Raw genomic sequence first — 12,060 nt, 5'->3', positions numbered from 1 at the left:
TTCCCGGCATGCCCCACCGCGGGGCCGCCCGCGGACTTTGCCATCGGCGGGGCCGCCGCCGGGATGCGCGCTCGGAGCCGCCGCCTCAGGTGGGTGAGTCCCGGGCCGGCCGCCGGGCTTCCGCGGGGAGGGGGCTTCCGCGGGCCGGGGCGGGCGCAGCCGGGGGAGCAGCGCCAGGGGAGGGCCGGGGGGCGGGGAGGGGGGGGAGGGGACGCGGGGCTGCCGCCTGGGGGAGGGGAGGCCACCGCTCTTTGTTCCCGCCGCGGCGAGTTGGGAAAGTGAGCTGGAGTCCTGGGCCTGCCGGGGTCCTTGCCTCCTGGGTGTCGTGTGGGCGCTCTGGGTGGCCGGGCACCCGGAGGTGGGTAGGGGCTTGGGTCTGTTTTAATTTCATCCTTGTGGGCTTAAAACCATGTAAACGGGAAGGAGGAAAGTAAGGGGGAGCGAGAGAAAGAGAGAGACCTCAGCAAGTTGTGAGGCAGGGAGCAGCAAAACTCCCTCTGAGTCGCGCAGGGAAGCACACACAAGAGAAGGGAAAGCGCACCCAGAACACCCACACTGACAAACACAGAGAAAGGCTGCGAAAATGCCGAGAAAGCGCACGCACACTCAGAAACACACCCAGAACGCACAGGAAGCTAAGGGGGTCTTGGGGGCTTGGGAGTTGGGGGAGGGGAAGGAGAGAAGCGCCCAGAAAGGGAGAGACTGAAGGGGAGGAGGAAGAGAGGTGCGTGGAGAAGTCAGAGACAGATAGGAATAGGAGGGAAGAACAAGGGATAAAGGAGGCAGGCAAGGAGGGACAGCGCAGAGAAACCACATATCTAGAGAAACGGAAGGAACACGCTGAGATTTACCTCCTCCCCAATATCAGCTCCCCCCCCCCATTAGATATACAGAGATGAAAGAGAAAGGCTTCCTTGTAACCAAATAAGCTCCAGGTGGGAGAGCAGCTCTGCAAAAGGCCTTCCTAGCACTTTAAACCAGCCAAATCTCCACTTTGCCTCCCTGGCAAACTCCTACTTATCCTTAAAAACCCAACTTAAGCATCACCATCCCTGTGAAGAAGGCTTTCCCAGCAAGTTACTCTGCTTTCTGGTTTCTGCACACGGCTTGAAGTGGTTTGTCTACCTGTCCTCCTTTCCCACCAGCTTCTTAATATTGGGGTCTGTGTTTTATTGATATCCAATCTCCAGAATCCAACCCTGTGCTTGGTGCATAGTGTATGGTCAATAAGTACTTATTGAATGACAACTGGGAGCATTTGGGTCCTCCAAGACATGGAGGAGAAAATTAAGTGCGAGTAGAGGACATGCACCATCCTGGCGTCATCAAGACTCCCAAGTAAGAGCACCATTTTTGCATGTGGCAAAATTATAGCCCAGAGAAGGGAAGACTGTTGCTCCGAGAGACACATGCAGTAGGTCTGCGGTGAAATCACATTGTGAATATGTACTTCTCTGAGATACCCTCGTTCCTCTGGTTTAAAATAGATGTGGAAGACAGACCCCCTGGCCTCTAGTTCCTCTCTCCAGAGGCAACTACTCTTATCAAGTTATATTTGCTATGTTTGTGCATGTACATGGGATCATACCCAAAGAAATAGTCTGTGTACACACAAGTCTATGCAAGTGCATGTATGCCTTTCATTCTTCTTTGTACACAGATAAAATAATTCTATTACAGAAATAGGTGCGAAAGAGCCTCCTGAGTGAAAATAGACAATAGGTAATGAACACTCTTACATCCCTTCTAAGTTTTCAGCACTGGAACTGACAATCAAAACCCTTTCCAGAATCTTAACGATCTTTCCTTCTTAGACAGGAATAGGAAGGTGAATGTTCATCTCAGTTTAAGTTGATGGCTTTTGTGTCCTGACTATGTAGTGGACACATTCATTAACCTCCCTGAACCTCAGTTTCCTCAACTGTGAAATGGGGCTATTAATGTCTGCCTCATAATATTGTGGTTGGAAGAGTTCAAAAAGTACCTGGCACAGAGTGGGTCCCGAGTAAAAACAGTCCCACCTTTGCCATTCTTTAGTGGGTGTTCTTTCACGCTCTAAAAAAAAAATAGATGTGAAAACAACATGTTTCCTTTTGTCCCAGGCTTAAAAAGCCATCCTAGTCCAGCTGGGGAGCAAACACTTTTAATAAAGGGGAATGGCACAAAATGTACCTTGGTTCTCTTCAGGCCCTTGAATTGCTGCAGGTGTCGTGGGGGAACCTAGTTCCTGCCACCACCTCCCCGCCCCCATTTGCCACTTCCAGCAGGTGAGACCCAGCTGTCCTACTCTCTTCCTTGGACTCTTCACCAGTTCTGCTGACGTTATGTTCTCTCAAACTTTAGCCTGCGAGGAGGATGTGAGCGGGCCTGAGTCAGGAGCCACGTGGAAGCATGGAGACCGTGGTGATCGTTGCCATAGGCGTGCTGGCCACCATCTTTCTGGCTTCATTTGCAGCCTTGGTGTTGGTTTGCAGGCAGCGCTACTGCCGGCCCCGAGACCTGCTACAGCGCTATGATTCCAAGTGAGTGGGCCCGTGGAGGGGAAGGAAGAGAGATAGTCTCTAACACAAGAAAAAGAAATAGTCATTTGGTGTTGGGCAACTCTCAGCTTTTTTTGTCTCTAAAGTGGTACCCACAGGCTCTCCTTCCCAGTAAAGACCTCAGAGCTTAAGAATGTTCCTTAAGCCTCCCAGCACCCTGGGAGCATCCATCACCTCTTTCTGTGTTTTCTGAGCCAATAAGAGAGTCACTGAACTTGTCCACCTAGTAGAAAGCACAGGCGTCTTTCCAAAACTGGCCACCTCACTTAGGAGTTGGACAAATCAATCTCTTTCCAATCAAACCCACGGGAACAGAAGTCAGATGCCCACACTCCAGCAAACCCTTGGTTTTGTGAATTCAGGAATCTGTTTTCAGTTTAGGGATGTTTTAACTGATAGATCCTTAAGAGACTGTGACCCCTCTATCTTAATCCTAACATCATCTCTGTCAAGTGGTTAATAACTTATCAATGCCCATTTATATGACACAAGAAAGCTCTGCTTTTGAAAAGAATGCAATGGCATCTCATGTTCTGAAGTACTCTCTTGTAAAGTTGGAGGTATTTTCACTTCTGCTTTTCTAAAACTAGGAGAGGGCAGGGACATGGGGGTGGACCAAGCTGGCTCTCAAGAGTGATTATGCAGACTAGGTAGGGAGAACAGGTTGGTTTGGGTAATAGGAATTGCACCATCTCTGATAAAGCATTAAAGGGAAAATAAGGTGGTTTTTTTGTTGTTGTTTTTTTGTTATGTCTAGTCAGGGTCTCACTCTAGCAGTCTGGAGTGTGGTGGTATGATTATGGTCACCAAAGCCTTGAGCTCCTGGGCTCAGGCAATCCTTCCACCTCAGCTTCCTGAGTAGCTGGGACTACAGGTGCACCACCACGCCCAGTTAATAAAAAAAAAATTTTTTTTGTAGTGATGAGGTTTCACTATGTTGCCTAGGCTGGCCTTGAGCTCCTGGGCTCAAGCAGTTTTCCTGCCTTGGCCACCACACCTGGCTGGAAAAAATGTTATAAAAGGACTTCATTTTGTCCCAGAGGAGTTCCCCTGTGTAATACATCTTTGTAGTTAGGTGGTTATACCCGATTCTTTCTCATGGAGGCTTATGTTTCTGTTTCACTTTTCTTCTGTTTTAGTACCCCTGGTCTGCCTCCTTGACTTGCTGTCTAGTCATGTGCCCTGCCCTTGACTGATCCCACTAGGCTTAGATTTGGATCCAGGACAAGCAGTCTCTGCTCTAACTTATTGATTCCCTTCATCCTTTCTGGGGGGTATGTAGGCCTCAATGAGGAGAGGCATTCACCTATCAGGAAATCCCTTAATGGGGGCCTTTTCTTCTAGGCCCATTGTGGACCTCATTGGTGCCATGGAGACCCAGTCTGAGCCCTCCGAGTTAGAACTGGATGATGTTGTCATCACCAACCCCCACATCGAGGCCATTCTGGAGAACGAAGACTGGATTGAAGATGCCTCGTAAGGCCTTGGGGACCGTTTGCTTTTCTTCAGCCCCTTGGGGATGGCACATGGGGCTTCTGGCAATTGGTGCCCTTTTCTGGCTTCCTTTGCCAGAGCGCTCAGCTGGGCATCCAGGATCACTGTATCTCTTGCCACTCTTTCCCCTGCCCTCAACGTGGGGGAAATCAGAATATGGCATGACAATGTTTATCCTTCCCTCCCTTCCCGCATTTTGTAGACCTGAACACTGGGGCCTATAGATGTGTGGCCAAGGTTGTTATAAAGTCACCCTGATGTGCTTGGGTGATCCTTGGTGTGCCCATCAACTTGACACTTGGGGTCCCAGGATGAAGCCTTTGACTTCAGTATCCCGCAGGGGTCTCTCCAACAGGAGACTCTACATTTTGAGAAGTGTATGCCACTTCATTTTCTTATTTACTCAGCCATCCATTCGCTGGGTACATGTTTATGGGGTGAAATGTGCAGGGTACTGGGTCAGACACTGAATATTAAAGTGGTTGGGGAGACAGAACTATACTAAGTACAGTAGCACAGAAGCTATTTGGGATCTCTATGCACAATGCAATAGGCATGGATGGGAGGCAATACCTGTGTTTACCTGGGCTGGAGGTTTGAGGTTTTCATGAAAGATGTCACAAAAGTGTAGGTACCTTTTGACTTGGGTCTTGAAGGTTGAGAAGGAGTTCACCAGACTGAGTATAAGGGGAAGGACATTGGGTACAGGGAACAGTGTATCAGAAGCTTGGATTTATAAAAAAGCATGACTTGATAGGCGCGCGGAATAGAGCTAGCTGGAAGAGCAGGGAGGGGCAAAGGAAGAGCAAGGAGGTGCTCCCTCATCAGCTCATGGGCTTGTTTGTTTTAATACCTGCGCTCAGGTGGTGTCCAGCTGAACCCACTGGTCAGTGCTAGGGGAGGAGCAGAGGTGGAGCTGGAGGGAGTGGGCCTCTCTGGATGAGTACTGATGACTTCTTCTTGTCTCCCCAGGGGTCTCATGTCCCACTGCATTGCCATCCTGAAGGTAATCCTCTTTGATGTCCCTGTGAAATAGAGCAGAGTCACTAAAAGCACAGCTGTGCATAGAGTCAGTGTTGAAAGGGACCTTATGGAAGGGCTACAAGACCTACAAGGGGTCTCTCCTTAGCCTGACACTTGGGGTTTCTGCTGTTTACTTCCATTCTTCCTCAGATGGGCTGTTTAACTTTAGGATTCTCAAGGCTGTTTCGAGGCCTTTATTTCATCTGGTCCTCTTAATACAATGACTGGTGGGAAAGACAGTCTGGGTAATCACTAGTCACTTTCACTGACCATGGAGAAAGCCTTGTGTATGCCTGAGACCATGGAACTGCCACAGGGAAACAGGCTTTGCTGGCTTCTGCCTGTACACTTTCTTCCATTAACAGCTCAGGCTTGTGCAGCGAGTAGCTGTCTGTGTTTGGATTTCTACCGCTGCCAAAGAGTCTTCATTGACTCTGTTGGGCTGTGACCGTAGTCAGCCAAATGAGACAATCAGTGTTTAAAAGTCCAAACCATGAATACTTCAACTTGAAGACATTTTTTTTTTTGTTGAATGTCTGAAATTTTGGAAAATTGCATCCAATTTGCATTTGGGGTAATTTAAAAAATAGTTTTAGCATTGGTTTGTCCATTCTTGCCTCAAAATATCCTACCTTATAGAGTAGTAATAGTGCTGAAATATATTTGGTCAATTGCAAATACTATCCATTTCTTTACTTCAGTAACCTGGGAAACCACACATTTATCTCTTTGTCTAGTACTTATTTAAGATTTCAAAAGAGCCAACTTGGTCTTTTCTTTAGTGTCATTCAGTACAAGATATTAAAAAGTCCTTTATCCCTACGTCTTTAGCTGTCTTTCCTGGGGATCAAAGAAATGCCTAGTAGGAAATCATCTCACAGTCCAGGCTTATGATTTAATTCTAAGAAGCTCTTTGGATATATAAATATGGCTATAGATATAGATATGGCTATAGATATAGATAAAAAGTTACAATGACTAGAGCAATAATGTAGATATGACTATAGATATAGATAAAAAGTTACAATGACTAGAGCAATAATGCCAACCAGGATGTGTCCTAGGCCTGGGTTTTGTCCCCTGCCCTCCCCTATTAGGAGAATAAATGGCACCTGTGGTGGGAGATAAATTAGCGGAAAGACTCTTACTAGATTGCGATCAGTGGTTCATCCTGGGGACCTTAGATCAAAGGAGAGGGCTTCTAACCCCCTCTCTTGGAATTTCAAAACCCTTTTTCTTTGTCACTTGCCCTTGAGTCCCAGTGGTAGGAGATTGGGTTGGGGGGAGACTGGGCTTACTCCTGGGGATGCGTGGAGAGGGGAAACAAGCTTTGGGGTGGCCAGCTCTGTGGATGCACGATGAAAAAGGCCATGTGTCTGAGTCTTGCCACTTCCCTGCCTTTTGTGAGGTTCTTTCATCATCATCTTGACAAACATGCCAATATATTACCCTAGGAAATTGTTGAAATAAGTGCCATTATTGGAGAATGTGCTTAAAGGAAACAGTTGCCCTTTGTCCAGCCCTGTTTCTGAGGGTGCCCCACTGGAGATATTATCCTTTTGGAAAAGTAAACCATGAGATGAAGGAATCGAAAAAGAAAGTAGGTTTTCCCCCTAAGCAAGAAGGTGAAATTGGAGCACATGATTTTTCTTAGACAGATTATTTCAGCTTAGACTTCTCTGAGCCGACACCCGCCTTTGGTTGGAGGTTCCTCCCCCTCCTTCTCTCCCAGCCATGCTTTTGACTTTTTCCTCTTTCCACCCCATTTCCTCTCATCTCTGTGTACTTCTCACTTCAATTCAGCCATTAGGTTAGGGGCCAGCTGTGATGGGTCCCAAGGCAGGGCCATGTTTGTCTTTTTGGGGTGGCAGAAGTTCTTGGGGGAGCCAGGCCAACCCTCATCTCTTTTCTCCCTGCTGCATTAGATTTGTCACACTCTGACAGAAAAGCTTGTTGCCATGACAATGGGCTCAGGGGCCAAGATGAAGACTTCAGCCAGTGTCAGCGACATCATTGTGGTGGCCAAGCGTATCAGTCCCAGGTGAGTAGTCGGCGGCCTTGAGGTCCCCACACTCCATGGGGAAAGAGACGAACCAGGAACTAAGGTAATCACAGGACCAGGCTCTTTTAAGAAACAGTGCATGGGCAACTTGGATTATTTGTGTCCCACACATTTACAGAGCTACCAGGAGGGTTTAGCTATTGAGACTTCTCAGCTAAGGTGGTTTCCCACCACCCCCACCTCTGGCATACACCTTCTGATAGGCCTTTGAGGAAGCTCCAGCAGATTCCTTGTCCCAACTAGTCAGGTTGCGGAGCCCTCGGTGGCTGCGTCCTCTGTCCCAGGCGCACACCAGTTGGGGCTGCTTTCCTCCCCTTGCCATGCCTTCCTCCCAAGCTTAGCTGTAGCTGGCAAGTGCATTTCCCACAGGTGCCCACACTTCTTTCTCCAGGGGCCTCCTGGCCATGCTCTAGTCCCAGCCCATACTTGAATTGGAGACTAGTTTGGGGGACCCGCTCTGGTAGTCGCTTACTGCTCATCTGCAGCCCTACCGTGGCCCGGCCAGCAGCCTCTAGTACTGGGTGGGAAGTGACAGCATTCAGACCTCCCAAATTCCAGTGTGTCTGCAAAATCCCATGTGGGAGGCAACCAGCAGGCTTGCAGTCAACAGCTACACCCCCTCATTTGGGCTTGATTTTGTGAAGAAAAATAAAAGCCCTTTTCTTAGCGCAAGGGACTGTACTAGGTGTGTGCTGCCATCTGGTGACTGGCATGTGGATGTGCCTGAGCCTGGCCATATCGAAGTCCTGGATGTTTTCTTTACCAGCCACCTGGCCCCTCTGCCAGGAGGGTGCCTCCCTATTCCTGGTGGAACAGTGGCACCCCCTGTGAATTCCAGGGGCCCACACTTCCTTTGTTGCCATGTCCTTGGGTAAATCACGAGAAACCAGCCCTTTCCCTGCTTCAAGATTAACCAAATGAGAATCACTAGCTTCCTGTGAGTTGACAACATGTGAGGTCCTCTGAGGAAGTTTACCACTTGGTCTACTTGAACTCTGTCCAGGAAGTTCAGTGAATTTGGAAAGTGGGAAGGAGACCATCAAGGGGAGAACTCAGCCCAGAACAGTTCTTGGCTTTCTGTGGAGTTGCCCCAGGTGGGTGTAGTAGCTACATGGTTTATGTCAGCCCAGGTTGGCCTGTAGCCCTAAGAACTCAGGCCCTAGGCAAGTACCAGACATCCCTTCTCCATTATTTTAGAGATTCTGCATTGTCACGTCTGCTAGATCCCTCAGCATGCTTTTTGTCACTTCGAAGAGTCACTCGGGGAGGCCAGACAGATTCCTGTGTGTTGGTTACAAGGCAGCATTTTCAGGAGACTGAGATTTCTGAGGGTGAGTGGAGCCTGGGTGAACAGAATCAGCAATGGTGCTAAGGTGAAGATGTGACGTTGCTCACTCACTAACCTGCCCCACAGAGCACCTTGGACTATTCTAGAACACTCCCTGCCATAATTCAGTCAGAGTCCTTGCTTCATCTTTCTGCTTTCACATTTCCTTCTGGCCATTTTTCTCCCCATTGTTTTTCCTGCTGCATTTATTCTGCATAGTGTGTTCATGGCATGTTAGTTTCAAGGAGTGCAGCTTCAGCTCCAGGCACTGCAGAGAAAGGGGCTGGCTGAGACAGGCGCCGAGGGCAGCTGCATCTCTGTGTTCCCTCACCAACTCTGTAGCCCTGAATAAGAATGTTTGAGGGCATCTTTTTTCAAGTGATTGTAGAACTCAGACAATACATCTTTATTTTTCCTTCCTATTCAGTGGTCTATGAGCAAAGATTTGGATCAAAACCTTGTGCCATATAAATCAGGATGAATTGTTCATTTTAAAAATTAACCATGAACTCTACCACATGGTAGAAGAAATGCAGTGGAGCCATTTGAACCCAAATTAAACTTGTGGCTGTGTATGTGTATGTGTGTGTGTGTTCTATATACCTTAGCTTAGCTTTATTTTTTTGCTGAAAATAAAAGTAATAAATGGTTGTAAAAGTTAAAATACTGCAGACATAGATTATCTGGAAAGTGAAGTACCCACTAGTTCCACCCCCTCCCCATTTCAGGAGGTAGCCACTATTAAATGGTGAGTGTTTTCCCCTCCTGCATTTCATGGCTTTTGTTTATTTTTATATAAATGGGATAGATCAAGCATTATATATTATTTCGTGATTTGCCTTTTTAATTTAGTAGTCATCTTGAACATCATTTCATATATGTGACCTTGCCCTTTTAAAATCCATTAGAATGGAAGCAAAACCAGAAAACAAAATATTCTCTAAACTGAATTGGAAGTCTTTCTGTTTAAGTGTCTGAGATTGCAGAAGCAATTAGAGAAAGAACTGTTAAAGACTGGGTCTGAGGCTGGGCTTGGTGGTTCAGCTTGTAATCCCAGCACTTTGGGAGACCAAGAAAAGTGGATTGCTTGAGCCCACGGGATTGAGACCAGCCCGGGCAACTTGTTGAGACCTCATCTCTACAATAAATAAAAAAAAAATTAGCCGGGTGTGGTAGTACACACCTGTAGTTCAGGTTTGGGTTACTTGGAAGAAAGAAAGATAGGAAGAGGGAGAATAGAGATAAGGAAAATGAAATACTGAAAACCTCTTGCCTCCCCCCAGGGTGGACGACGTTGTGAAATCAATGTACCCTCCATTGGACCCCAAGCTCCTGGATGCGCGGTGAGAGACATGGGGTGCTTGTCCGTCTTTGCATGATGGAGGGTCACCATTTTATCAGATTTCTGTGCTATTGGCCGGCTGCGTTGTTTAGAAAGGACAGTTTTGCTGGGTTCCCAAGTTTGCCCAGGCTATGGGTAACATTCACATCAGTGAGGCAACAGTGAGCTGAGCTGAGCCTATCTGGGCGAGAGGCCAGTACTCTTCTGAAACCCAGGAGAAGAGCCAGTCTTAGAGACATTTGAATCTCAAACATCTGGCCATGCAGTGTGCTAACTGTGCCTTCCCTCCTTCCCATTTCCCCCTTCTCTCCCTCTGATCTGTGAACTCCAGAAGCAGCCATGCCTTAGCTGTGAGTGCCATCCAGCGGGGCCATGGGATGGTGATGAGCAGGGCAGTGAGAGCAGAGGTGACACACCAGCCACGGCTGTGCTCATCTTCTACCAGGCAACCCTGGAAGCCCTTCTCTCATGAGCCTTCCCATAGAGTACAAAATGAATGTGGTTCTGGTACCAGATGTAAATCCACTTGAGAAAACCATTTTCTTCCCTGTCTCAGGTTTGTATGACTATTTCATAGACAAGTTGTGCAAGTAGCAGTGGGTCACGGAGCTTCAGCTTTGGCTTCTCTGCCCCACTCCTGCAGCTGCCCAACTTTGCCCATGGTTAATAATCTGGAGTATATTCCCAAACTCATCATGCACACTCACTATTTAAAATGTATTCTATAGTAGATCATTTAATATGGAGAGGGGGGAACTGCCTCCTCTGTTTTGGTTTTTAATTATTTTTTTGAGTTGGGTAAACCGGCCCCAGGCCTTATTGATTTGTAATCAATAAAAAATGCTCACGGTGAAGGTACATCTATCCTACCTTTAAGTGGGCAGCAGTTGAAGGTGTGCTCAACCGATTAACCAGATCCGAACTGTTCCATAAATCACTCTTCTGGGAGATGTGAATAGGCGTGCTGTGGAAAATGGCTTCCAAGGTCTTCAGTAAGTTTGTGAGACACAGCACATTATATTCTCTCCTTGGAGCATTGTCAGATGCTTCAAAGGCTCTGAGACAGGCTTCAGTTAACCTTTTTCACTTAGCCACCCCAAAATGTATTTGAGCATGGGACCATATTTAAATTAATACCCACCAACCTTCTAGGGAAGTGTGTCCAGTGTGGGAAACACTAGTCTAGCGTCTGTCTATTTGGGCCTGTGCAAAGTCCCTCATTTCCTGGGGAACCTGACCCTGTTGTTTTTTTCTAGGACGACTGCCTTGCTCCTGTCTGTCAGTCATCTGGTGCTGGTGACCAGGAATGCCTGCCATCTGACTGGGGGCCTGGACTGGATTGACCAGTCATTGTCAGCTGCTGAGGAACACTTGGAAGTCCTTCGAGAAGCAGCTCTGGCTTCTGAGCCAGATAAAGGCCTCTCAGGCCCTGAAGGCTTCCTGCAGGAGCAGTCAGCAATTTAGTGCCTGTAGGCCAGCAACTAGCCATGAAGGCCAGCCTGGGTGGCTCAGCTGAGCCTTCTGCTTTTTCCTGTAGAGTTAGTTGTTCTTCACAGCCAAGGAGTCCAGTTGTGGGTGCATAGTAAAGCAGGAGAGCCTCTGTTGCAATTGCAAATTGTGGCTGGTGAGTGGCAGTCTAACACCACAGTTAGAGGAGGTGCCATTCACCACCCATACAGAAGAGCGTTGAAAACTAGTGGCTTTTCAGCTTTATTTAGCTCACCTATTGTTTCTAAGAAAATTGAGCCACCTCCTAAGAAATCAAGAGGTTTCACATTAAAATCAGAATTTCTGGCTTCTCTTGAATAATCAGAAGGCCTGGCAATTCTGATTTGCATTTTCAGAAGAGGACAATCAATTAGAACTAGTAGGGATTGCCTCTTTTGGCAAGACCTGTACTCTTTCATGTGGCATGTTTCATTTATTTGTATTATATGCCTGGTCCCTGAGGAGTCTGAATCCCTCCTCCCTCTTGGGTTTGGGCTTGAAGCTGAGCACTACAAAGTTGATTATTTCCTTTTTATCATTATGCCTGCAATTTTTCCTAGCTACCATTAGGTGGATAGTAAATTTATACTTATGTTTTCCTCAAGCGTGTAGTTATTGAGTCAAATTCATATGTGTGGTGTATGGTGGGACATATTTATCTGATAATTGAGTTTGGAAGGAGAGAGTCTAAGAGTCCTGAGCATGCCATATGTGTATATATCTTTTTTTTTTTTTTTTTTGAGTTGGAGTCTCACTCTGTCACCCAGATTGGAGTGCAGTGGCG

General features: G+C 47.3%; 1 protein-coding gene across 1 annotated transcript; it reads left to right on the top strand.

The window, feature by feature from the left end:
* The first annotated feature begins 59 nt into the window (after window positions 1-59).
* TMEM98 (transmembrane protein 98) lies at window positions 60-11,880 on the top strand. Its single transcript, XM_008072159.2, has 8 exons — window positions 60-89; window positions 2,188-2,267; window positions 2,344-2,522; window positions 3,885-4,016; window positions 5,007-5,040; window positions 6,983-7,098; window positions 9,730-9,789; window positions 11,045-11,880. Exons 3-8 carry the CDS (start codon window positions 2,392-2,394, stop codon window positions 11,250-11,252), a joined length of 681 nt encoding a protein of 226 aa, XP_008070350.1. The 5' UTR covers window positions 60-89; window positions 2,188-2,267; window positions 2,344-2,391; the 3' UTR covers window positions 11,253-11,880.
* The last annotated feature ends 180 nt before the right edge of the window (window positions 11,881-12,060 follow it).

The sequence above is a fragment of the Carlito syrichta genome, unplaced genomic scaffold (genome assembly GCF_000164805.1).
Source record: "Carlito syrichta isolate Samal-C Ts95f unplaced genomic scaffold, Tarsius_syrichta-2.0.1 Scaffold115115, whole genome shotgun sequence".
Taxonomy (NCBI): domain Eukaryota; kingdom Metazoa; phylum Chordata; class Mammalia; order Primates; family Tarsiidae; genus Carlito; species Carlito syrichta.
The sequence above is the reverse complement of the archived record's forward strand: the minus strand, read 5'-3'. Positions and strand labels throughout refer to the sequence as shown.

Bases quoted from the DNA above. Each gene is read 5' to 3' on its own strand.
- TMEM98 (XM_008072159.2), top strand. From the start codon at position 2,392: ATGGAGACCGTGGTGATCGTTGCCATAGGCGTGCTGGCCACCATCTTT. The intron at 4,017-5,006 runs GTAAGGCCTTGG...TTGTCTCCCCAG, and splicing joins GACTGGATTGAAGATGCCTC to GGGTCTCATGTCCCACTGCA. The intron at 9,790-11,044 runs GTGAGAGACATG...GTTTTTTTCTAG, and splicing joins CCCAAGCTCCTGGATGCGCG to GACGACTGCCTTGCTCCTGT.